This window comes from Orcinus orca, chromosome 15 (genome assembly GCF_937001465.1).
Source record: "Orcinus orca chromosome 15, mOrcOrc1.1, whole genome shotgun sequence".
NCBI classification, from domain to species: domain Eukaryota; kingdom Metazoa; phylum Chordata; class Mammalia; order Artiodactyla; family Delphinidae; genus Orcinus; species Orcinus orca.
In genome coordinates this window covers 55,208,511-55,235,904 of record NC_064573.1, presented here as the reverse complement: position 1 = coordinate 55,235,904, position 27,394 = coordinate 55,208,511, and the positions used below count along the sequence as shown (strand labels likewise).

Genomic DNA, 27,394 nt, shown 5'->3' with positions numbered 1-27,394 from the left:
TGGAAAACAGTGAATGTCTACAGCAGGATGTGCGCGTCTGGAGGTGTGGACATGCAAAGGGAACATGCATCTATGTTCATTTATGGGATGGGGATGAGAGCAGATGGGTATTTTGGTTATTTGCATAATAGCTTCTGGTCTTTCTTATCCCCAATTGGTGGAACCATCTCCTTCTCTCCTATGTTACAAAATAATACACAGACCTCGAGGACACACTTAATGGTTAGGGGGATAAATGCTGGCATCAAAATGTGCTTGTGAGGAATTCCCTGGCAGTCCAGGGGTTAGGACTCAGTGCTCTCACTGCCGGCGCCCTGGGTTCAATCCCTCGTGGGGAACTAAGATCCCGCAAGTCGTACCGTGTGGCAAAAAGAAAAAAATGTGCTTGTGAATGACACTCGCCATGTCAGCAGGTTTGTGAATGCACAGATTGAGTCACAGGTGTGGAAGGAAAGCACACTAGCATCTATTATGAGAGCTGCTCCCCATTTCTAGAAACAAAAGCCTACTTTTGTTTTCTCACCAAAATTACCTCTATTTCCATACAATTCTGAGTTTTTAACATCTCCCTTGCTTCACCCTTAAAGCTTGTGGCCTCAAAACTGGGTGGAACAAGCATGTGGAAAGGGAGCATTGTTTTCTCTTTTAACACCACGTCAACTGCTACAAAAGATCTCTTTTGATTGTAAGTGACTTAAATATGTAAACATTTGGGCTTGTAGTGATTTGTGCCTTTTCAACTAAGCAGAATGCTAAAAACAAAAAGCCAACGTGGAGGCAGCATCTTCTGACAGCCAGTTCAGGGACCACAGACTTGGCAAGAACTTCGGCAGTCAAAAACATCCAGCCTTTGCCAACCCAGAAGCTTTGGATCAATCCCACGCCGCACAGCTTCCTTGTAGTATGACAAAGCCTAGCACTCACCCTCCATATTATACTTGACAAACAATCTCTTTCCTTTGCCAAGTTAACAATATCATAACCTAGCCCAAGAGTTCTTCCCGTACACCTGACTTTTAAAGGTGTCGCATTCATGCAATTTAAATTTCAAAAGCCTGAAACTTGGCAATTCCTGATATGCCTCATACATCTTTTTCTTTCTTTCCCTTTCTTTCTTTCTTTCTTTCCTTCTCTCTCTCTCCTTCGTTCCTTCCCTCTCTCCTTCTTTCTGTCCTTCTTTCCTTCCTTCCCTCTTCACTCTCTCCCTCCCTTCCTTTCTCTTCCTCCTCTCTCCCTCTTTCTTTCTTTCTTTTTACGTGCTTTTCAAGATAATTTAGTTGGCAAGAAGAAAAATAACCATCTTACTCACAAGCTTATGGTCCCCATTTGACCCCAAAACAAGACTCAATGAAAGAGAATTGTGAGTGAGACTTCTCGGGCTTTTGTTCGTTACCTGGGGTCAGGAGCCATCGAATGACCCAATGTTCTGGTTGCTGAGGGAAAGCCATTCCTTCTGGGGCACAGTCAGCTCAAGGATGTTTTGTTGAGGCTCCCAACCAAGGTTCCCATAGTGACACCCATCAAGGATACAGCACCTGCCCGGCTGGTACTAAGACGAGAACGGCCGAATGCTGGGCCCTCGCAGACACCGTCAGGTGATACCAAGCCCGCTCTCATCACTTTCCATTCCCTCCCTTTCTTTTATTTGACAAATGCATTACAATTATTTGGCCTAGAGAGAGTCTTCATGTAGAAAACCTATTCTAATTTTCTTTGCTTAAAGAGAGCTTCAGGCAAACGTATGATGAACGTGGAGGGTTTTAAATCACCAATAGATGCTTGTGTTGAGGTAGTTTTACAATCTGTCCATAGGACAGTGCTAACCACATACAAATAAGCAGCAGGACGGTTTTTTCCCACTGAACTTGTGAGCAGGGTTGCATGACATGTAGGTTCCTCTGTGCTCTGTTCTAACTGGGAAGCTCGTCTGACAGAAAGAGTGAACGTCTTTGTTAGAAAAAGTCTTAATTCTTGATATCAATCTCCTCACCCCCCTTGCCTACCTTTTGATCTATCTTTCATTTTATGTAATGAGACGTCCTGGATTTTTACATCGGTTAAGGGCCATTTCCCAAGAGACAAAGACGGCACACTGTTGAAGAAAAGCATTTTCGAATTCCACATATATTCAGCCTTGACAGCAGGCACGGGAAAAGTGTCTAAAGAAGAGAGAACAGCGTAGGACTAGCGTTTTTTTCTTTGAAACTAGATTTAGCCCTGAAAAGCAACCATTATGTGGATGAGAGGGATGGAAAAGAGAACCAGGAACCAGAGGATTCTGTAACGGGTGTGACTGAGGGAGTCTCCCTAAGATAAGTTTATGGCTTGAGTCTCAGATAGTTGAACTTGCAGGAACAAAGCATGTGCGGTCTAAAGATATAGACTGTGCTTAGTTTTCATTCATGACTTATTTTGTTTAAATACAGCCCCATCAGACGGGGGGATGAGAATGGGCCTCTGAGATTTACCATCTGTTCACTGATTTGGAATCTGCTGGACAGAAAAGTGGTGGGAGCGGGGCACAAAATCCTCTCATCAGAAATATAAACTCGGGCTTCCCTGGGGGCGCAGTGGTTAAGAATCTGCCTGCCGATGCAGGGGATACGGGTTCGAGCCCTGGCCTGGGAAGATCCCACATGCCGCGGAGCAACTAAGCCCGTGCGCAACAACTACTGAGCCTGCGCTCTAGAGCCGGCGAGCCACAACTACTGAGCCCACGTGCCACAACTACCGAAGCCCGCATGCCTAGAGCCTGTACCCTGCAACAAGAGAAGCCACCGCAATAAGCAGCCTGTGCACCGTAACAAAGAGTGGCCCCGACTCGCCACAACTAGAGAAAGCCTGCACACAGCAACCAATGCAGCCAAAAATTAATTAATTAATTAATTAATTTAAAAAAAAGAAATATAAACTTGTTTCATAGAAAGAGCACAAAGCAACAGCAGCGGTGAATGCCCACAGGTGCCCTTGCTCTTGCCTTCAGAACAGACAAGGTATTGTACCCCATAGTGGTTGGTCCAGTCTTTGGTTTCATGGTTTTCTGCTCCTTTGGCCAGAACACTGGCCGGTCCTTTTCAGAAGTTGTAATTATCACACATTTTGCCTTTAGGGCATGAAGGGCCAAAGAAGCTTCAAGACTGGAAATTGTGGGTTTGCAAACAGCAGGCCACGGGGTTCAGCTTTCAGGTTTATACCATCCACCAGCAACTGATCTATTCTCTTCAGAAACACGGAAGTGAACCCAATGACTCCCTCTGTGTTCCTATCAAAACTTTTAAACAACGACAACTTGATCGCACCCTTCTCCCAGAAGGAACTCTGCACATGAAAGACATAAAGCGTTTCACAGAGCAGAACATTCTTTGAAAACTCAGGGTAGAAGAAAGCACTTGCTTAAGGAACTTAATTTAGAGAAACAGTGTAGCCTGGACAGGGGTGCCTGAGTTCAAAGGCACCGCTTTTAATCCCAAACCACTTTAATTTTACTTAACTTTTCTTTCTTTCTGGGTGACTAACCTGGAAACTTCTACTCATCTCCTGCCAAGTAATTTTTCTGAAGAAGGTGGATACTTTACAAGAGTCATAGCCAGGAGCCCTCTGTCAGGAATGCTGGTGGTACGGTTTTGTGTCGATAAAAACAGAGGCACAAGGAAACCGGGTCATTGTGATTTGCGTGTGGAACAGACTCAGTCTCCGGCAAGTTTGCTCCGACTGGAAGCAATAAGGCGCTGGGGCTTCCTTAAGTTTGGAAATGGAATGCCTCTGGCAGCCCATGATCTTGGAGAGGGGAGCTGAGTGTTTTCATAGCTGGGATTTTGTGTTAGTGGAACAGGTAGAATGTCAACTGTTGTGAGGAAAGTCAACCAGTTCGCACACATGCAGCTGGAGAGAAAGCTCAGCTTCAGATGTCATTTAACGTGTTGGTGGATGAACAAGAAGGCGGCAGAAATGGCCTCTCGCAGCCAAGAAGCCGGTGGTTATTGGAAAAATCGCGGTAGCACAATTCTTCTTGTTTTCACTGCTAGGACAAGGAAGGACATTCTTTCAGACTTTCACACTGAGCGATTTTTCCTATGACCCATTTCAGAGTTAAAGGACTTATAAAATGGCCACGCCTGATACCTTCCACAGAAGTAACTTCTTGCAAACAGCAAACAGTGAGATGGGCTGGCCTTTATTGGCAGGCCTATCTTCATAAAATGAATGGTGAGAATCACAACATTTATTATTGTGATCATCCTAATAACGAACACAGACCAATTGTACAGTCATTTACTTTCTTGGTATTTATTCTCTAGGGGGAAAACATGGACTGATTAAGATGATTGTACCCTCTCCTTTTTGTGACTTCCAGTCTGTTCATTATTTATTTTTGAGGGACCAGAATATTAGTATTAATTGGCTCTGATAGAGTGTTCCACAAGAGTTAAGAAAAAAGCGTATAATCTGGTTTATTAAATGTTGTATGGACATTATTTAGTGCACTCTCCTTTAAGGCTGGCACTATTGAATATTAACTGAAAATCAACTAGCAAATAAACCGTCTTAACATGGCGTAATCATGAGCCAGTCAAGAAAATATATCACCTCACACCCATTAGGATGGCTACTATCGAAAAAGTCACAGACGTAGAGAACAAACGTACGGATACCAAGGGGGAAGCGGGGCTACTATCGAAAAAGTCACAGACGTAGAGAACAAACGTACGGATACCAAGGGGGAAGCGGAGCTACTATTGAAAAAGTCACAGACGTAGAGAACAAACGTACGGATACCAAGGGGGAAGCGGGGGCTACTATCAAAAAAGTCACAGATGTAGAGAACAAACGTACGGATACCAAGGGGGAAGCGGGGGCTACTATCGAAAAAGTCACAGACGTAGAGAACAAACGTACGGATACCAAGGGGGAAGCGGGGGCTACTATCGAAAAAGTCACAGACGTAGAGAACAAACGTACGGATACCAAGGGGGAAGCAGGGCTACTATCAAAAAAGTCACAGACGTAGAGAACAAACGTACAGATACCAAGGGGGAAGTGGGGGGTGATGAACTGGGAGATTGGGATTGACATACATACACTATTGATACTATGTATAAAAAAGATAACTAATGAGAACCTACTGTATAGCACAGGAAACTACTCGGTGCTCTGTGGTGACCTAAATGGGAAAGAAATCCAAAAAAGAGGGGATATACGTATATGTATAGCTGATTCACTGTGCTGTACAGCAGAAACTAACACAATATTGTAAAGCAACTATACGCCAATAAAAATTTAAAAAAAAAAGAAAAAGTCAGAAAATCACTGTTGGCAAGGATGTGGAGAAACTGGAAAACATGCATTTTTGGTGGGAATATAAAATGGTACAGCTGCTAGGGAAAACAGCTCCTCAAAATATTAAGAACAGAATTAGCACATAATTCAACAATTCTACTTCTGCATATATACCCAGAAGAATTGACAGCAGAGTCTCAAAGAGTTATTTGTACACCCATGTTCATAGCAGAATTATTCACAATAGCCAAAAGGTGGAACCAACCCAAATGTCTACTGATGAATGAAAAAATAAACACAATGTGTTATATACATATAATGGGATATTATTCAGCCTTAAATAGGAAGGAAATTCCGACATATGCTACAATATGGACGAACCTTGAAGACATCATGCTAAGTGAATTAAGCCAGCGACAGAAAGACACATACTGTATGACTCAGCTTACATGAGGGACCTAGAGTAGTCAAATTCAGAGAGACAGAAAGTGGAATTGTGGTTGCCAGAGGCTGGAAGGAAGGGGGAATGGGGAGGTGTTTAACGGTACAGAGTTTCAACTGGGGAAGATGAAAAGGTTCTGGAGATGGTTGTACAACAGTGTGAATGTATTTAATGCCACTGAACCATACACTTAAAAATGGTTAAATGTGTAAATTTTATGTTACATATATTTCTTCAGAATAAAAAATAAATAAAATATTAGATCAGGAAGTTACCTTAAAAAAAAAAGAAGTATAAAGTGGGGGTAACAGATACCTGATGCTGCCTTCAGTAGACATAGCCTCTTATATCCTGTTAAATCATCATTTCCTGTCTGCTCCAGGAGCCAAGGAAGCTTTCTGGGGGTGTGTTTTAAATTAGTTCAGGCCCACACTTTCCCTTGCCCCTTGTCTGAGAAAGAATTCACTGCTCCCCTGTCCTTCCCCACCCCTCCCTCCTTCCATACATCCTCACCTTTGCGGTAGGGGTCAACAAGAGAAATCTAGAACCATTTGGTTGTATGTCCATATAAAATGGTGTTAACAAGTTGTCTTTTATCATCTCGGTAGAAGAACTATGGAGAGGGAAATTAAAGGCGCAGGGAAGGATGGTATCGGAAAACTCTAGAACCTCGAGCTGATTTTGCCCCAAAGGCTTTGTATCAAATTATCACGATGACCCTGTGATCAAGAGACAGGTGAAGACTTCCCAGGGGAAGGAGCTTTAACGTTAAGGGGAGCTTAATGACAGTTTAGTTTGCTTTCAGGTAAGAGCTGTCCCTGGGAAATGTGGTTATGTGGGATTCAAGATAGTTTTGGCCCAGGTGGGGTGTTGTTGTTGTTGTTTTTTCTCCTCTTGTTTCAAAGGAAATTACGCAGACTAAGAGATAACTGAATTGTTTCCTTACCCCTCACCAAATTTACCCTTCACTGAATGTCAGGATTCAAGCCACTGCCGATTTGGGGAGGAAGTTGAACCCCGGACATCATTCTGGCTTTGAGAGCGGTGCTTGCGGTCCACTTCTAAACCTTCTCTAGATACGTTTTCACATTCCATATTGAACAGAGATGAGGGCTCTGTGCTCCTTACACTAGAGCCAGGGCAATCGATGCGCCGGCGTCAAGGGCTACCTCTGCAGACTGAGAAGATGAGACCCCCTCTTGCACACCCACGAAGAGACGCAGAATGTAGTTCTGCTTTGAGAAACATCCTTGAACTAACTCGTCTCTCTCTATCCCTCCAAGCTTCCGCAGGTTCACTCGATCCAACAGTGTGACGACGGCCGTGCAGGCCGACCTGGACTTCCACGATAACCTGGAGAACTCTCTGGAGTCTATAGAGGACAATTCATGCCCCGGCCCGGTGGCCAGACAGTTCTCCCGGGACGCCAGCACCTCCACGGTCAGCATCCAGGGCTCAGGAAACCACTACCACGCCTGCGCGGCCGACGAGGACTTCGATGCGGATTTCGACCCTTCCATTCTGCCGCCCCCAGACCCCTGGATTGACTCAATCACCGAAGACCCCCTGGAGGCCGTGCAGAGGTCAGTGTGCCACCGGGACGGCCACTGGTTTCTGAAGCTTCTCCAGGCGGAGCGGGACCGCATGGAAGGGTGGTGTCAGCAGATGGAGAGAGAAGAGCGCGAGAACAGCCTGCCCGAGGACAGTAAGTGCGGCGCAGCGCCTGCGCACGCGCCCCCGGGGCCGGGTCCCCGGGGCCGGGGAGGGGATGCTTTCATAGCGCTGGGCAAGCCGTGCAGGTCCCCACCCCAAACGGGAACGTGTGGAAGAGCTGGGCGGTTCGGGCCGAGTCCACACACCCCTGGTGCCCAATAAAGACAAGCCCCCCCCGCCCCCCCCCCCCCACACACACACGTCAGGCAGCTGTAACACCTTCTCTACCTCTGCCTCCGCGACCTCCACCTCTGGACCAACGTGGGGTGGACTCATGCTTCTGACTCGGTTTCTTTTCCCCAAGATGCTCCCGCAGGGAATGAACAGAAATTCTAAATAGTTTTAAGATCCCCAGATACGCGTGCCTTGGGCATTTATAATCTTACAGGTGTATTACTTTCATTAATATACAGGATTAAAACAAGGCCTGTCGTGTCTAGGCCTGTAGACGCCAAGCTTATTGACATCCTTGGACCTGGTTAGCCCGCACTTTCCCCCTTAGGTTTTAGGAAGGCAAACCTTCAGCCGCTAAAGCAATTAACCCAATTTAATGGGTTAAAGTAAATGATCAAATAAAGGATGGTTAAGTTAAATAAATAACGGAGACTCCGCACACCGTTCTTTTCAGACTTGGACTTTTAACAACAACGATTCCTATTAACAGTTGACAAAGAAGTTGCCAGATTACTGCAGTCCGGTTGCACATTAATAACAATTTTGAAATTGGAATAGCATTTATAATCAGTGTGTATTTCATTGTTGCGTGTTTATTTCCCTCCGAAAAACGATTATTAAATGAATGGTGGATCTTCCAACTGATGATATTTTTGAATCAGAGAAATTCAGTGGTAGGCATCAAAGCCTGCCTTCATTTTTGTGTGGGAACCACCTGGAAGAGTATTAGCGTGATGTGGTTTTAGACCTTTTTTTTTTTTTTTTGCGGTATGCGGGCCTCTCACTGTTGTGGCGTCTCCCGTTGCAGTACACAGGCTCCGGACGCGCAGGCTCAGCGGCCATGGCTCACGGGCCCAGCCGCTCCGCGGCATGTGGGATCTTCCCGGACCGGGGCATGAACCCGTGTCCCCTGCATCGGCAGGCGGACTCTCAACCACTGCGCCACCAGGGAAGCCCTAGACCTATTTTTAAAATCATTTAACTTTTTATTGTGAACATTTAAAAACACTTGCAAAAGTAGAGAGTTTACTGTAGTGAACCCCCATATTCCCATCACCCAGCTCAACTACTGGCTGGTCTCATCTTCCCCCACTTGTCATCATTTTCGCCAGAGGATCTTAAAGAAAATCCAACGCATCCCGTCACTTCACTACGTATCGCTGATAAGGACTTCATGTATACGTATAGAACCATCGTGCATTGTCATCCCTAAGAAAAACAATAATAATTTCTTAATAATTAGATCGAGAGCTTTCCGTAAATCATGTTCAGTTGACTTACTAAGTGAACCAAACGAATTGTGTCTGGGAGCAGTGAGTTTTCCGTAAAGGAAGTACTTTTGTGAGAATGGAGACTGGAAAATGACAGTTTGCAGGTTGTGGGATTTCCGCTCTGTGTCTTGCTCACAGCTCTTCTCTGCTTTTTCTTGCTTCTGACCCCTATCCACCCGCTGACTAACTTATTTGTTGCCTTTCTGAGCAGGTTAGAAAATCCATCAATGGGTTTCTGTAACGTTCCTTTTGTTCTTGCACGTTATGAGTGCAAACAACTTAGCAGTGGAAACGTAAACCCCCTTGACACTTGACCCCACCGTTGGTGCCACTGCAGGCTCGCCCAGGTGTGGGTCCACAGGGAGAATATGCTCTGTGCCTAAGTGACAGGGGTGCGAAGCACAGCCCGGCAGCAGTGGGCGGGGGAGGTTTTCGGTAAGAGATTCTTAGCAGTTGCATCTTCTTATTCTCCTTTCCCCGTGGGTATACCCGAAGCCTAGTCGCTTTTCCTGGGAAAAGTGCCCATGTCTAAGGAGCAGTGGCCTCGGGTGCACAGCTCAACAGGGCAAGCTGTCTTGCAGATTTCAGTTCATGCAATGCATGGATTCGAACTTGTTCTAGCTTCGCTGCTTGGCTTCCAAGAAGACCTGGGGAAGCTGCTCATCTGGTGTTTTCTTTTAATCTGATGTTTTCTTCCCATCTGAGACTAGATCTACTTCTCTCAACCCAGCTTTATAATGATGCATGGGGATAGTCATTGTATACATATTTAGAAAAGTCTTCCTTAACACTTAAGGAGCTATGAAAACAAGTCAATGTATTTTGATACCAGCACATATATTTGGAAGGTGAGAACCTTGTTAGAAAATCAGGTTCTCATCCTGTGTTTGAGATGAAAGAGAAGCATATTTGTAGCTTGAACATGAAGGAACTGCTCATTCATTCACTGTTCCAGAATTTTACTGCAGATGTTATTTGCAATATTGATTTATAAATAGGACTTATAAACCTATTCCATATGAAGGTATTTTGTTATAACAACATTTGTTCTAATAATAATTTGCTGTCTTTGTACACGAAGGTGCCGCTGTCCCACCGTGAATAAGCCGTCTTCTTAAGGACGCTGTCTTTAGTGATAAATTTTCTCAAATCTGCCTCTGTTTTACGAGGTCGCTGCCTGAGGGCGGTGGTGGGGTGTGAAGGTCATGGCTGCAGAACAGACAAAGATAACTTAGGGTGGGAGTATTTCTGGTGCTTTGCTTAAAGTATTCAACTGAGTAAATTAATCTTAGATGACAAGTATGCAATGAGACCCGCTGCACTGGGGAGTGAGTCTCCCTGTGTAGTTTGAAACATATTTCGGTATCAGAGCCCCCTTTTTCTAAGTTAAAAAAAAAAATTACACACAACACCAATAAATATAATAGGAAAAACGGTGAAGCTCTTTGGTGAGGGCCTGGAGTCCTATCTGCTCAGCCTCGACCACTCTCTGGACAGAGGTCCCTAGAAACCCTCCCTGTCACCAAAAAAATCCCAGGATTCCTAGAATAGTTTGAAAGCCAATGGTCTATAGTGAAAAGTCCAACTTACTAATTTTTTTAAATACAATTTTATAACTTTAGATCAAACAGCTAACACAAAGATCAGAGGTAGATGCCTTGCCTACATGTTTTTTTAAATGTACAAAACTGATTCAGATTAGAAACATCTATTTGTGTAAGCCTATCTAACCTACAAAAGTGGCTCTTCCTTCAAATCTCAGCTTGGGCCTCACCTTCTAGAAGTCTTTGCAGAATGCATCCCTTCAGGCTGAGTTGGGTGTGCCTCCCTGGTGCTTCTGTAATAGCCTGCACATTTGTCTATCAGGTATTTCCAACTTTATTTGATGATAATCTATGTATCTCTCTCCTCCACTGAAAAGTGAGGTCTGAGGACCGAAATTACTCTCGTCTCTTTCATCTTCATATCCGCTGCCCCTCTGACGGTTCTTGGCACAGAGTAGGGGATCAGTGAATATGTATTTGAGTCCTGGGACTATTTTGGAAATGCTGTTTTACAAAAGTATTTTCCTTAGCAAACTCTTTCTTCCTAAGTAGTTACAAAATATTCAACAGGTAGTTCGCAGCTCTTGTTGCCAAAAGCTAGAAGGGGAGGTCCCTTGCGAGGTAGGGAGCGCTGCTTGATCAGAACAGAGATTTGGCAGAGACACGAGCACCTGCCACAGAGAGGCTAGAAAGGACTTGTGTGTCGGTCAGCTGCGTGAGCTAGATGAACCCGCGTGTCCCTTCCAGCTCTTGGGACGCGATTCCATCCCATAAGCACTTGAAAGCTTTCTCTATCTTTCATGCCCTGGATGGTACAAAACAGAAGCTTCCACCCACTAGCATTCCAGAATTCTAAACAGCGCAGAGGTACACACACATGCCCGGTCAAAGAGTCGCCAATTTCAAATGAGGCGAATGGAAATCAGTGAGCATCTGACCAGAAAGCTGGGAGGAAGGGAGAATATCAACCCCGCGAAAGAGCATCTATCTTGTCCTTACAGTCCCCTGGGCCGTGGGCTACAGGCTTTGACAGGTGTTGTTTTATTTGCCCTCACAACAGCTCTCTGGCAGTCCCCCCTCCAAGGTCACACAACACAGAAGCGCCCGATGGAACAGATACAACACGAATAACATTTGACAAGATAATGATACTTTGTGTGTGCTTGGCTGCTGTAAAGCTCTGCGTACATATCTGTCCCTGCTTCCTTGGCAACCACAGTCCTGTTCCGATAAGTGGGCCTGGAGCTGCAGAGGGCCTTTGTTTTTACTAATTCTCTCATTTAACCTTTGCTTTTTTTATAAGGCGGGGCGAGTGGTAAGGAAGAGGGGCCAATCCCGTTTGGCAGGCATAGCCAATGTCTGAGTAACCAGCTTAAAAAAAAAAAAGTCTGTGTAACTCAGAAAAATACGTTTGATAAATGGGTCAAACGCAGATCTGTCTCTTGGCCAGGCCACCTTATGTGTCCTTTGGGTCCTAGATAGGAAGGTCTCTCTTCAGGGTACGTGACGACGGTTGGCTCCGTGACAGATCCCTCCCGGGAGAGCTGGTCTTCGTCCTCGGTAGGGAAAGATAAGGATAGGGTGGAAGAAAGGAATAAGTCTAACCACACCTGCTTAATTTATTTCGTGGGGCCCCAGAATTATTCCAAATTTTCAATATTTTTAAACGTTTGGGTGACTGCTTAATGCCTCTGAACTTAAAAACTTAAAACACTTAAAAACTGTTAAAATGGTAGATCTCACGTACATTTTACCACACACACAGAAACATCCACCCCACTGCCCCCCAAAAAAAGTCTGCAGCAGCTGAAGGTAGATGGGTCAGGCTTGCCGTCTTCACGTCCAGAGTTATTCATCACGCTTATAAGAATGTAAGGTATTTTGTTAAGTACCTTCCTGAATTCAAAATACAACATGTCCACTGGCAGGGGTGGGGGGAGAAGTTAGGAAGAGAGCTCATCTGCTCAATGGGAGCCTGAGGTGCAGATCTGCGGCATGTGGTGGTTGCCATCACCTTTCTCTATCACAGAGTTGAAGAAAAAAAAAAAAAGCCATCCAGTCTTCAGGAATTATTCAGTGATCACTTATTTTATGCTGCGATCATCCTGATTCTGACCGCTGCTTCCTAGGGATCTTGTCTGTGGCCTTCCAGGACTGGAAAACACTGCTTTCCCCAGAACTGGACAAAGGGCTCAAGGAAGCGCAGAGAGAAAACCAGCACTCGCGGTCACCTCCAGCCAGCTTTCCAAAAGTCCATCTATAAATTCTTTGGGTGTGTGGGTCTATTGTTTTCCCTGCGAAAATAAAAGCATCGCGAGGACTTTAGTTCTTGGGTGAAACCTTCCTCCCTAACAGTCGATGGTAGGTTTTTGGCTCCATAACAGAAGAAGGGAAATCTGCAGTGAGCGAGGTTTCCTCGCGGCCGGGGCAACTGACAGAACGTTCCCGCAGCTCTCGAAGTAAACCGATCCGAGCCTGTCTCAGACAATGGGGCCTTGTGTGAAACAGCTGTCTCGGGGAGATGGCTCGGTGCTGTTGGCCGGGGCCTGCCTGTTACAGAGATCCGTCTGGTATTATCTGACTGGGACGAAACGCCCAGATGGAGCGCAGGGCTCCCACCAGGAATGCGGTCCAGCACCGATGGCTCGAAACACGGGCTCGGGTTTCAGTGGCCCCAGGATGAAATACTGGTTGATTGTGCTTGGAAATCTAGCAGTGCCTCCTGAATTGTGGGCAACTTATATGTGGAATTTTCAGGCTTTATCTGAAACGAACTGATAAACCCAAAGCGTGTGCGGGATGGAGGCAGATTAATTCCACTTTAATTTTGCCCTGTAATAGCATCCCCGTTAGTGAAACTTGGCCTTGAGTCCCCCAGAAGGCCTGGGAGCCTTGGCAGCGAACGTGGGGCTGGTAACGAAACCCGAAATGGGGTTTGCCCGGTTTCAGGTTGAGTTATGGGAAGCTGTGCACCGTCAGCGCTGCGACCGTTGATGGGTGCTATGCCCAGGGTCTCTGCAGCCTGAGGCCTGGTGGGTGGGTGGCAGGCAGAGGAACGCTCTGTGATTTCCTCAGCTCAGTTGCCTCAAGCCTTGTGTGCTCCTAAGCGGGGCAAGGTGGGTGCATCCTAGCTCCTTCCTGTTTTATTCTCATCTTTCTTTTGCAATGACCTGCAAAAGGTCCCTCCCCACCCCCATGCCCCAAGACACACACGCACACACGCACACACACACATACGCACACACACTGCATACTCTCTTTTTTTAAGGTCTGGCCAACCTGAAATTAGTGACCAGGAAGCGACAGGAACGAAAAGAAAACTGTGTGCAATGTGCCTTCTGTTTAACCTTCTAGAACGCTGGCTGCATTTTGCTTTGCACAGCACTGAGCACAAGGAGAAAGGTGTTGGTGCTGGAAGGTCATCTCCGAGCATCCCTTCTGTGGGTGTGTTTCACTGGGAGTGGTCTGAGGCTGAGGGGCACGGAGGCGAGGAGAGGTGACGATGGGCAGAGGGAAGACAGGGTGCCTGGAAGCAGCTCTCCAGGTCCCTGGGCCACTGCTGTTCCCTTTATTCCAGACACTTGTACATTGTAGAGAGGCAGAGATTGCAGAGAGAGGGCCTGACTCGTGGAGCACGGTCCCCGATCACTTTCTCTAACAATAACCAATTTCTGTGAAAGATCATTGCAATGGCCTTCAAATGCAGTATTTAATCCTTCCATATTCCCAAAGGAAACGTTAACTCATTTCATCTCATTCAGCTTTCAAAGGCACAGAAACTGTATTTATCTATGTGACGTAGATGCTGTTACTATTTCACGGCTGATGTAAATGGAGATATGGCTTGAAGCGTAACCATCTTTTATGAGTGAGACCCCTGGAGTGTGGACTGGGGAAAAAACATGAGCTGAATTTTTGCAAACTTGCTCTTTACAAACAAAATAATATTTCCCCCATGGTTTAGCCCCGTGGAAGCTCTGGTTTTAGTCCATGGGATAATTTCTACTTGAGAATTCTATTCTTTATTCATTCGCTTTTAATAAATTCATAAATTCGTCATTCTTTGTTCATTTAAGTTTCGGCTCCTTTAAGGGAAAAAAAAAGTGCTCTTGTTACATTCAGAGCAGCCCTTGTCAGCCAGGAGTGAAACAGATCCATGTTTTCTGTGGAGACCTTTTTATTGACAACAGCTCTGGATCACAAATGTGTTTGAGAAGCAGCTGGGCAGTTGGTTGGAGACATTCTTTTCCACGAGGACAAACTCGTGAATTAAAATGTCTCCACTTGGATAATCCCGACTTGAAATCGCACAGATTCGGTCTGACAAATCCACATGACTTTGGAGTAAGTGGGTGGATCCACTTTTTTAAAATTCCTTTTTCCTCCTCACTCCTAAAGTCTACAACATTCCCCCGGGGGGCGGGGAGGCCAGGTGAGCAAAAAGTCAAAAGTTGAGGACAGGGAGGTTTAATTCACCCACAACCTCGTTCAACTTTTCCCAAATGGCTTGGTTCTTCCAGCCTGAGTCAGCACAGCTAGTATTATAAATAGAAAACCAAGAGGAAGAATAGCCCCACCAAGACTATCTTAGCCAATTAATCAGTCAAGACTGTAAGGAAAAAGGGGTGCTAGGCACAGTAAAACCTTAAAGAAGCAGAATCTTAGGCCTGGAATCTTGCCGTTAATTAACTTTTCTGGTTAACATAGAGTTTATTGATGAGTCAGTTCACTTCAAAACCTCTTCCAACAGGATCATTGGGAGTTACATCGGCACAGTCTATGCCACGCCTGCTGGTAAAGTCAGACATATAAATAGATGGTGCTGGAAAGAATGCGGAGAGGGCAGAGACAGAGCTGTGCATGGAAATTTGAGGAGCAAAGCGAGGGAGAGGTGAAAGGGGATAGGTCTTTCTGGAGGATGCACACCTGTGCACAGGGGGTGGGGCCAGTGTGGGGCGGGGCCAGTGTGGGAGCCAAGGCAGGAGGCACCCCAGCTCAGCGTTTAGCCTGAGCAAAGGCACTGCGGAGAGACCAGGTTTTGGATTCGGGAAACTGGGGGCCCAAGGCACTGAGGGAGTGGGCAGAGGTGAGGCTGGACAGGTGGGCCATTGAAGGGAGTTTCCCGCTTATCCCAGGGATGACAGGGGAGCATGGAAAAGTTTTAAGCGTGAGAATTATATGCGATAAGAAGACCCTCCAGTTGATAGGACCAAACCTCCAAACTGGCAATGGAGGGAGAATATTCATGCTGTGGAGGGGTTGATGGAGCCTTGTAGCCCTAATCATGAGCAACCAGGGACTCCTGAGAGGAATGTGGATGTGGGGAGACAAGAGGTGTCGAGGGGTTGCTCAGACGTGCTGCACGAAGGGTTGGTATACACCAGAGTTACAGATTTGAGCAAAATAAACCTATTGTACAGAATAGCTGAACCCAGGAGCATGGATGGGATCACTCGAGGGGACTAAGGGAAGGGGGCTCAGGACCAAGTTTTGTGTTCAACATTCTCGAGGTGGAGGGAAGCAGAGGTCAGGGCCAGAGAGCACTGTGGGTGCCCAGGGGGCTGAGATTCCTTTGTGCCAAACGCAGAGGTCCAGGAGGGGGGAGGGGAGGGGAGAGCCAGACCACAGGGAGGGGGGACCCTGGGAGCTGAGGATGTAGAGAGAGCAAAGGAGTCTGCCCTTTGGAGAATCCAGCTTAAGGGAATGTATTGGTATGCTCCGGCTGCCATAACAAAGTACCACCCGTGGCCTCAGCAACAGAAATCTCTTTTCTCACAGCTTTGTGGGCTAGAAGGTTGAGCTCAAGGTGCCCGTTTGTCCCTAGGCCTCTCCCCTTGGCCTGGTCTTCCCTCTGTGTGTATCTACGTCCTGATCCCATCGTCTTAGAAGAACACCAGTTATGTTGGGTGAGGACTCACCCTAATGACCGCGCTTTAACTTAATTACCGATGTAAAGGCCCTGGTCCACATACAGTCACGGTTGGAGGACTTGGATGTTAGGACTTCAACAGATGAATCTGGGAGGACACAATTCAGCCTATAACAGGGGAGAAGAGGAATTTTATTTTAGCTAGAGGGGATCACGAGATGGGGGAGGATTTTCCCCTTAGAATGGGAGCGACTTGAGAATGCTGGCAGCCCTCTCACGTAGGGCTGCAGAGAAGGGCAGAGGTGGCAGAGAGGGAGTAGGTTCTCCGAGCAGCCAGGAGGGAGTGGGCCAAGGACACAGATAGACGGGAAGGGTGGGCGTAGAGAGCTCTTTAGGACGGGGGCAGTTATCGGTGGCCGGCTGACTCCATTAAGAAGCAATGGCAGTAACTCCAGGCACCTGACGTCTCTGATGCCGGCCACATCACTGCTCGCCCATCACTCATTAGAGCTTTAGGGGAACTGCGTGGGGGGCAAATGTCAGGAGAGGGCAGAACACTGAGAGTGTTCATGCCTGATCCCCCTGTTTACTTCATCTCATAGGAGGCAAAGTTATGGTTGAAGATGAGGTAGCAGGGGTCTAGTTGTGAGTGAATAAGAGTCAGAAAAGGAGGGTCAGGGAGGGAGGTGACCAAGAGCATCTTGAAGGACTAATAAACAGCTGCAAGAGATGGGCTGAGTCTGGAACCCATGGGTCTGAATGGCTCTAAACCACACGGCAAAACACAGCTCACAGAGCATCGGGTGGGCCCAGCACCCTGCAGGCCAGATGTGTCTGGCCTACTCTGCACCTGAAGATGGACCTTGTTTTGCTGGAGCATCTGTGGCTCCCGGGGAGGGTCTGACCCTTGATTTTGCAGCGAGTCTGTTTTCTGCACAGGCTCCGGCAGGATGGTGTAGGCGTCCAGCCTTGGTTAAGGTCCTGTCTTCTCCGTGTGTCTCTGTCATCCAGCAGCCAGTTGGCCACTGTTCTAGCTCTGTTAGGTGGGGAGCTGTGCCCAGATAGGCACGAAAATCTGGGGCCCTGAAGAATTGTTGTGGATTCCTTATGCACACAGACCAAAGGCGTGATTCCCCCACACACTGACACTTGTCTAAGCCTGCCTGCATGAAAGCCACCAAAAAAAGAGGACGTTCAGTCAGCTCACACTGTTGGGGAGAGACGATGGAGCGTGAAGATTAGCAGGATAAATAATTCCCTGTTTGGGATCATGTCACCTTTTAGTTTCCCAGGTGAATGACCAAGAGCTAAAGAATGTCGATAGGATATAGGAGTTATAATTCCTGCTACATCCTAACAATTTCCATATATGATTTCATTAAATAATCAGCAATCCTATGAAGATAGCATTATGATCGCTTGACAGACAAAGAAAACAGAGTCTGAGAGTACAATACATTCTCCCAAGCTCCGCAGCTGATAAGTGGTATTTCTTTTTTTTTTTTTTTCTTTTTTTTTTTTTTTTTTAGATAAGTGGTATTTCTGACTCCAGTGCCTCTTCTCTTTCTGGGATGTCACACAGAGAGGAAGTTAGGAAAGGAAGCAGACCAGGGGAATTAGGTGTAGGCGGCAGGGCCTGGGACGTGTCCCACCAGCCTGTCCACTGCAGAAGCTTCACCACTGGTGGGACAGCCAGACGGACTCCTCTGTATTGATAGGTAGTGTCCAGGTTGAAGATATAAATGCTGATGGTGGAGCCGGCATAGTCCGTAAGAACTGGAAGCAGTCAAAGCAACCAGTGCTTCTGGCCTGTCAGCTCTAGAGGCCTAACCCTTCTTGAATATTAAATGCGTATGTTGGTTATGCATAAGGATATTTTTTTCAAACAAAGGGTCACACATATTTATTCCTGAACCAAGCTACTCATGCAGAAATGTAGAAACAAAGAAAAAAATCATTTTCCCAATAAAACACATCCAACGGTCTAGATAGTCGGGATGTTTTCAGCTTGACATGGTAAGATGCTGGCGACTCTGATACAGTATAAATATGTGTAACACAGTATAAATATATATACAGTATAAATATCTCCCACGCGGTTCCTTATAGACCCAGCTCAGTCTCATCCAGTGTCTCCGATTGGAGCCGGACCAGATTTTATTCCCAGTTTTTATCCAAATCCACTGGGGAAGGGGATGATTCTGCTTTCGTTTCATGGCCAGGAATCCCTTGATCCTGAAAGTCTTGTGACAAACAGATTCAACCACACAGATCGTGATGGCAGAGAGAGGGAGCTAGGCCTATGGATATAAAATAAGGGTTTTGACTCAGCAAAAAGTCAGACACGTCCCCGGCGGAGACGGCCTTTGTTTTACTCGGCTACCACTGAACACTTGAGAGAAACTGTTCATTCCCTTCACTCCTGTGCCTTTTATACCACCTCCTTGTTCCCAAAATAAAAATGGTACCATGTGGGGGTCAGTGGGAAGGAGGAGGTGTGCTCTTTTCTAGATGTCTGGGTTTCTGATTGAACGTAGCGAGGAAATTTTAAATCGTGGTTTTCATAAAAGACTATTTTGTCTTTCTCTGCTTCTCATTATGATGCATAGTCTTTCAAAGAAAAAACAAAACTTGAACCTTACACCCGCCATCTCTTTCAAGTGACCCCTGGTTCCTGCATTCTTTTCGTGACTGAGATTTCTTTGTGCGACAGTCATTTTCGGTAGACGTGCTTTGCCCTCCTGCCCTGACGTAGGACAGGGATCAGACTTGCCGAACTTCTGCAAATTCCCCCACTGACTGGTTACAGCTGCCCCCCTTCTCTCCACTGGCCGTGGCTAGAAAGTGTGGATAAAGGAAAGAAATCATGCTCAGAGGCCTTCAGTTGAGTAGATTCAGAACCAATTCTCAGTAAGTGTTGAGGGAAAAGGGCACAGCTGGACCAGGGCCCCAGGGAAAACACTTCATACTTTGAGCCCAGCTTTTCTCAGCTAAAATGATGACATTGGCCCTGCCCCACGGGGTCCTGTGAGGATCACATTAGATGTGCGCGTGAAAGTGCTTTGAAATACAAGGTAATAGTAATATAAATAGGCAGGTTTTTGCAAAAACCAAACAGTGATGGCCTTTCTGATCTTCCTGGCTTTGTGTGGTGAGCTAATCCAGGCCTGTCCTCTCTGCTATGATCCCCCAGAGCCACCCATTCATCGTGGGATGAGAGGTCTCTAAGCTTATAAGTGGGGGAGTTAATAAAGAGATGCCCACTTCTTACACAGAAGGAATTCAGTTCAACAGCGTTTTGGGTTGTTGTTCTGCAGTCCCACTGAGGGATAGACTAACACAGGAGCTGGGAGGAAAGGAAAGGGAGAAAGGAACCTGAAAAAATTCACCATCAGGGTTCTTATAGGCATGCAGGGAAACCAGGGTTCTCTACATGCAAAGAGTGGCAAAGCAAGACAAGGCCTAATCTGTGATTACATGTGATACAAATAGATGGAATAAATCATGGTTAAATGGCATGCCTGGGGTGACACAGCAGAGATTATTATTCTGGAAGAGGCAGAGAATGGGCCCTAAGGGAAATGGATGGTAAAAACTATTAACTACATTTGGATGGAACAATCTGGAAAGACTGTGTGGACCAGAGTGTGAGAAAAAAACCAACTAAAGGAAACCCCAGGGGCACATCTTCCTCCTGGATGGACAGAGCCTTCAACCGCCCATTCTAGGCCGTGGGGTCTCAGCTGTGCTAGAGGGGTTACCCCAATCTAACGCTCTCCTTTGCTCTCAAGAAGGCCCTTAGCTGTCGCCTTTCTAGGACCAAAGGAGACACCTTCATAAACTCAGGGGTGGGACTGGGATGTTGGTTGTCTGGTCTAGTGGTTTCCTTTAGGGAGGGAGGCAAAGGGAACAGAAGTAGAGAATACTTTGTCCGTAGGGCTTCCCTTCACTGGAGAGGGAGAGACGGGAAAAGAAGAAAGAAATAGAAGTTCAGAAGCAAATTTGAAAAAAATTAACATTTGATCCTTTGAGGGAGAGCACATGCATAGATGTTTGCTCTCTTGCCCTTTTTGTACTTTCATGTATTTTAACTTTTTTCCAAAATAAAAAACAGTGACATTTTCAAATGATGATTACTATAACAGTTTAGTCCAGAGCCAGTTTCATATTGCAACGGATACCAACACAAACCACTTTTGTTGTTGTTGTTCTTTGCTTATTTTCCTTTTTTAAGGAGAGAGACCAAGAGAACTGAAAGCTCTCTGATCACCATTTAAAGAATTCACTCTCCTTTGGCCCAATCATACTTCTTCCCATCCATCCCAATCCAAGTGATCCAGCAGATCCCAAACACGTATAGCCATGTTTGTATTTCTGATGTCCATCTCCCCCACGTCCCCTCACCAGAATGGAATCTACAAGGGCAAGATTTTGTCCTCATCACCGTGTCACATCCATGCAGCACAGCCTGGCACATCGTATGCCCTTATTCAATATTTGCTGAGTAAATGAGTGAATTCCCAGAACCCACAGGGAGTGTCCCTGCACCAGCTTTTGTGTAGATCCCACAAGTCCTTTCAGGCTCCTTTGACATTTTTGGCCTTGGCTTTGAGGGCCAACCCAGCCCCTGCGAAGTTAATTGCCACCACGTACAGTAAAATAGGGAGATGCAAGGCTAACACCTTGGGAACATGTCCTGTACCTAGGCCTCTTCTGGAACTTTCTTTCACCAGGTTGGGCTGTTATATGCATAGGAAAGGCCCACAGAGGCAGCCTGAATATCTCATTTACGCTTGCTCCCTTATCCCTCTTTTCCTAGCATCCCTGAGAGAAGTACTTTTCTTTCCACCCTGCTGAAGGCTGGTATGGAACATTTTAGAGTAGTTTCAAAATGACATTCAGGGCTTCCCTGGTGGCGCAGTGGTTGAGAGTCCGCCTGCCGATGCAGGAGACACGGGTTCGTGCCCCGGTCCGGGAAGATCCCACATGCCGCGGAGCGGCTGAGCCCGTGAGCCATGGCCGCTGAGCCTGCGCGTCCGGAGCCTCTGCTCCGCAATGGGAGAAGCCACACAGTGAGAGGCCCACCTACCACAAAAAAAGAAAAAAAAAAAATGACTTTCAGATTCTTCTTTCTTCTTAATCTCATTTCTTTTTTTTTCAAATATTAATTAATTATTTATTTATTTTTGGCTGAGTTGGGTCTTTGTTGCTGCGCGTGGGCTTTTCTCTAGTTGAGGCAAGCGGGGTCTACTCTTCGTTGTGGTGCGCGGGCTTCTCATTGCGGTGGCTTCTCTTGTTGCGGAGCATGGGCTCTAGGCATGTGGGCTTCAGTAGTTGCAGCACATGGGCTCAGTAGCTGTGGCTCGCGGGCTCTAGAGCGCAGGCTCAGTAGTTGTGGCACACGGGCTTAGTTGCTCTGCAACATGTGGGATCTTCCCAAACCAGGGCTCGAACCCGTGTCCCCTGAATCAGCACTTAACCACTGCGCCACCAGGGAAGCCCTTTATCTCATTTCTTTACCAAACTTCAGCCTTTTTTTTTCTACTTTTTACTTCCGTTGGAGTTTACCATTTACTTTGTCTTTTTTACCTCCTCAAAGCCTATGTAACAAATATGAATTTTACCTTCAGAAGAAAAGAGTTATTTCACCCACCAAGTGAGTGTCTAATGGAAAAACTAAACGAAAAAAAACTTTATTAGAGCTTTCTTAAGATCAAAGTGAGTTTTTAGTTCTCTGGAAAAGAAAGCGTGGAGGACAAGGAAGTAGGGGTAATAGTCTGCTTGTCCCAGACCTCCTGGTTCATGGAGACAAATCCTCATCTCCCCACCCTGGGCCTAGGAGAGGACACTAGAAATGCAAGTAATCCTGGAGCCAGCAGGGAATTTCCATTCAAGAACGTGATGGTAAAAACCTGAAAAACAGAACGGCCCCGACTCTATTCCCGGTGTTTTCGCTCTCACCAGACCATGCTGAGTGAAGATTTCCCTTGCTTAACTTCCAAGAAGACATCCGAGTTAGCCCCTGCCTACGTGGTGGGTGTTGCCCAAATGATTGTTTGCAGCAGTGCTTTCCCCTTATTTGAGAATCGCTGTCTTATTCAGCTCATCTTGTTATGCGGTCCATTACAGAGCTTAGGTATCTGGGTGTCATTGAGAGCCATTAGTTCAAACTGTTGAGGTGTATCCAGATACCTCAAGTTTCTCTCACAGTCCCCAGGAGCTGTACAATCCCAGGCAGCCGATTGGAGACCTGGGTTCTAGTTCTAAGCTTTTAGGAATCATTCTGAGATTTGCTGGTGTCACAGTCCTGCCCTTCAGCAAGATCATTCAGAGAGGTTTCCAGAAACCTCAGAGCTTGCCTAAAGCCATGTGTTCACTTAGGAAGTGCCCCTTCTGATCTGTCTCTGACTGATCTGGGACAGGTCCTCCAAAGCACATACCTGTCCCAGACAACCAAGGATACTGGTTGCCTATGAATAATCCAGACATTTTTTTTTTTCTCTTCTGGGCAGAGCAAGTGTGGGGCCCACAGTCGCACACCCACAGTGGAAGTGTGGAGTCCTGGTCCTCAATAATAAACATTTATTGAGCACTTGCTGTATAATCAGATCCAGTCCTAAGCAATTCACACACATTGCCGCTTTTTTTTTTTTTTTTTTTTTTTTTTTTGCGGTACGCGGGCCTCTCACCATTGCGGCCTCTCCCGTTGCGGAGCACAGGCTCCGGACGCACAGGCTCAGCGGCCATGGCTCACGGGCTCAGCCGCTCCGCGGCATGTGGGATCTTCCCAGACCGGGGCACGAACCCGTGTTCCCTGCATCGGCAGGCAGACTCTCAACCACTGCGCCACCAGGGGAGCCCCCACATTGCCGCTTTTAACCTTCACAACAACCCTGCCAGTAAGTAGGTACCCTTAGCCCCATTTTACATATAAGAAAACAGAGATTAGGTGACTTGTCCAGGGCAGTGGCTAGGAAGTGTCCCGGCAAGGATCCTTGGCCAGTCAGGGCCAGTACTCTTAACTTCTGTGGTGCCCTGTGCTGTCCTTTCTGCTTTGGGGTGTTGAGAAAAGGAGGGAGACCTCACACAAGTGATTGATCTGTTAAAGAGGAAAAGGTAATCATCCCAAAAGATTTTACAAACAGATTGAAAAAAATGTCAACTCCTAGGCCTGAAAATTTGCTGCCTGGTGGCTCTCAAGGGGGACCTCCGCTATCCCTGGGGAGGTAATCTCTGCGCTTCAGCTCTGGTGTGACTGGTGACTTCTAGAGTTCAGAGATGCCCTGGTCACATGTGCGGGAAGGCTGAAATATTTGGGTAGTGCCCAGGGGGTGGGCAGCCGAAATCATTATCCAGCCTGGCAGCCTTAAACAGAGGAGCAGATGACTAGAAACCCCAAAATGAAGTTGCTTTTCGTTGTCTTCTCAGTCTTTGTGGGGAATGAGGTCAAGAAAGGGAGATCTAATTCCACTCCGAGTCTCAGGCTCGGTAAATTCAGAACAAAACTATAGCAGCAAAAACGTTGCTTCAGTCCCATAAAATCTCTCCCTGTGAAGATCTCCAAGCGGGCAAGCCCCCCTCGGAGGCTCCCCCGCTCTGCCTTTCTCTGTGGGCACCGTCTCCCCTTCCTTCCTGCCCGGTGCCCAGTGCCGGGTGGCCGGGCTCCAGCCGTGCAGCAGCCCGGGCCCCACCGGCGTAGGGAGCGCCTCCGGGATAACGCGGAGCTCGGGATGCTCGGGATGCTGGGGCAGAGGCTCCTTTCTGCTCAGCTCGCCCATGCGCTGAAAGGTTCTCCCCTTCGACTGCACCGGAGGCAAGAAGTAGCTTGCAAAGGGAGGATTTTCGGCACAGTGCACAGGGAATTAAACCTCTATGCACAATAACGTTGGTCTGTGGAGTGGAAAAGCAGGGGCGGTGCTGGCGTCCCCTAGGCAACGGGCTGACAATGTTCACTCCTTAGACAATCTTGCAACTGGCCATGGCTCTTTCCTGACAGTACCAGTGGCTGAACTCCGGAAAAATAATGAAGGCTATGGATGGGATATGGTGAGTGCCACGAGATTCCCCGCTCCAAATTAGGGCTGCTTTTCTTGTGTTTGAACTCGGATTAGAAAAACAAGCTAGCAGACTATGACACAAATAAATCCATAACTGTACTGGCAAACACTTGAAATTCATCCTTGCAGTAAAAGGAAAAGGAAAAAAAAAAGCAAAACTATTTGCCTCCTTTCCTGGTAACATCCAGGGCTGTGATGGAAAACTCCGTTATTCCTAAGAAAGATGCATGATGGGCATGTGTTTTTCTCCAAGTTGGTTTTCTTCTTTAACCCAGGAGCGTCTGTTCCATAGACCGCAGAGCAACGGCCACGACCGGGCTGTGTGCGTGTGCGCGCGTGCGGTGTGCATATCGTTTTCCCTAATTGCTACAGCATAACTTCCTCTTTGCTTTACCAGACTAAGTCTCAGCAATGAGACATCACGTGTAAACTTCTTGTCTGTTTGCTTTTTTCAGTTCTAGGGAAAATCCGAACTGCAGTTGGCAGTGCCCAACTTCTTATGGCCCAGAAATTCTACCAGTTCAGAGAACTGTGTGAAGAAAACCTGGTAGGTATCCTTACCCATCACTACCATTTTCCCTGCTAGTACCACGAGAAGAACCTGTTGTCAAGACCGGTCCAACTAAAGTAGAACCAAGTCACAGCCCATCGGACTCTCTTACCTGGAATAGAGAGTTTTCTGATGAATCATATATTTCCTGCTTTTCTTAAACTTAAAAATATTTATGTTATACTTAAGTAATCTTTGAAGAAAGAATCCAATCAGGCTAAAACTCCATTCCCCTCCCCTTTTTTGTTCGGTAACTGAAGACTTTCCATTTTCCTGGCCTTCTGATTTCATTATTCTTACCAAACTATGGAGCAGACTGATACGTAAAAAATAATATTACAGCAAAAAGATCATTTTCGATAATGAGTTTCTTTCTGAAATAGCCATCAGGGCTTATTTTCTTATCAGAGTTCTCTGTTTTAATTCAAGAATCAGAAGTGGAAGGTGTCATAAAGTATAGATTTGATCTCCCTGAGACCAATGAATCATTCATCCTTCTTGGACATACAGAAACAAAATAAACCAGGACAAAGAGACAAAACTAATACTAGCATCAACAACATTTTAAAAAAATTACCAGCAAAATACAAGGGCAAGAGCTTCCTCACAGAATTTTTTTTAAATGCTACCATCCCTACAAGTGTCATTCCACAAACATAGCTTTTATTGGTCAATTAATGATCAAGTCGGATCTAAATAAAGAAAATGAAAAGCAACTAGTTTATCTCCTGGAAGGTTAAAAACATGAATCATTTGCAATCTGATTGATCCAGACTATGATTCTAGAGTTCTAACCACATCTTGTTAACAAGGACAAATACAGACCGAATGGAATTTATCTAGACAGGGCTCGACCAAGAGCAGATATAAACCCGGCAAAAGCTGGTGCTCTCCGTCTCTCTTCACCAGGCTTTTCTTTTTGAACCCTCCCCTTGGGGCTATCCTTTCCTTCCTCCTCACCCCCACCCCTGACATCTATAGTTTGTTTTCTCCTCCCTCAGCAAAAATTACCTGACCCTTCTTTCAGCGTCTCAGAAATTCTATTCTGAATTATGAGATAATATATATTAGTAGATGTATTGATAAGTGATTCAACCAATATCTTATTGAGCTTCACTACGTGCCAGGTACAGAATTCCTGCTAATCTGTAAACTTGCGGATGTGTCACAGATCTTTTTTTTTTTTTTCGCGGTACGCGGGCCTCTCCCGTTGCAGAGCACAGGCTCCGGACGCGCAGGCTCAGCGGCCATGGCTCACGGGCCCAGCCGCTCCGCGGCACGTGGGATCCTCCCGGACCAGGGCCCGAACCCGTGTCCCCTGCATCGGCAGGCGGACTCTTAACCACTGCGCCACCAGGGAAGCCCCACAGATCTTAATTAATATGATTCTTTGCTCTTGTAAAGAATCATATGTAAAAAAGTTCATATAAGGCCATATTTCTCAAACTGGCCAAAAGACACAGGCGGAGACCAATAAGTACACGCTACAGGGCAAACACAGCACACCTTTGAAAAGAATTACAGAAGCAGGAGCAGAAGCGCACTGTGTCCTCAGAGCTTTTAAGTTTATGATCTGGTTAGATCCTCAAAGCAACGGTCTGGAGAATATAGTGACATTATTTTTATGACGGTTCTACCGTTGAGCAAAATGGGCCTGGAAGAGCTCAGTGACTTGCCAGGGCCGCGTGGTAAGAGGCAGAGCCAAGGTTCAGATCCCAGTGTGTTCGACTTCAATCCCTATAAAGGCCCCCCAGGATTTGAGTCCCCTCCTCACCCTGCTGGCTCAGCTCCATCTCCTCTGCAGCAGGAAGCACGGTGGCCTGGTGATGGTACCACTTAGGTCCACAAAGGTGCATTAAAGCAGCACTGAGATCGGTCACCCCAGGCCCAGCTCTGCTTGCTTGAGTTCTTACTCTGAGGAGGACACCTGAAAACACTTGCACCTTGTCTCCGACTTGACTCTCGGGCATAGAATAAATGGATTGCAACGAAAGTCAACCCAGGGACCTGGCCCGCCGTATCCTTCTCAACCTCTACCACCTCTGGCCTCCAAGTGGCCTGGTTCATACTCAAGCGGGTTGTGCATCTCCTTCTGCGCTGGGGTGTCACAGGAACCTCTGATTCGGAGACTGGCTGAGCACCCAGGCTCTTTCCCTCTGCTTCCCCATCCACCCCCTGGAGGCTGTGTCAGCAAAGAGAGTCTTGGTGGGAAAGGAACAAATTACCCGTGTTACAGAGTTAAACGACCTCTATCATTTCATCGACTGATGCACTAAAACAGTTTAACCAACGGAGCTTGTGACCTAAAAGACTTCGGTGAACTTCAAAGTATGAGCAATTTAGCTTTTAGTTACCAATAAGATAAGGAAATATATTGCGAGATCATAAAACTCCATTTGACAAGTACTTTGTCAAAGCTATTATCTGTCTATTCTGAACCTAGATATTAAGAAACTTTCTTTTTAGTTTACTAAATCAAAGTACTACAGAGAAACCC

The 27,394-nt window shown here is 46.5% G+C and overlaps 1 protein-coding gene across 20 annotated transcripts in view; it reads left to right on the top strand.

Annotated features, from left to right (window-relative positions):
- Positions 1-27,394, top strand: part of DLGAP1 (DLG associated protein 1) — an 833,306-nt gene that overhangs the window by 798,101 nt on the left and 7,811 nt on the right. For all 20 annotated transcript variants that reach the window (XM_049698295.1, XM_033439361.2, XM_004275937.3 and 17 more), the window contains 2 exons: positions 7,003-7,424; positions 24,803-24,894. In XM_049698295.1, the coding sequence (XP_049554252.1) occupies positions 7,003-7,424; positions 24,803-24,894 (514 nt within the window). The remainder of the gene's footprint in view (positions 1-7,002; positions 7,425-24,802; positions 24,895-27,394) is intronic.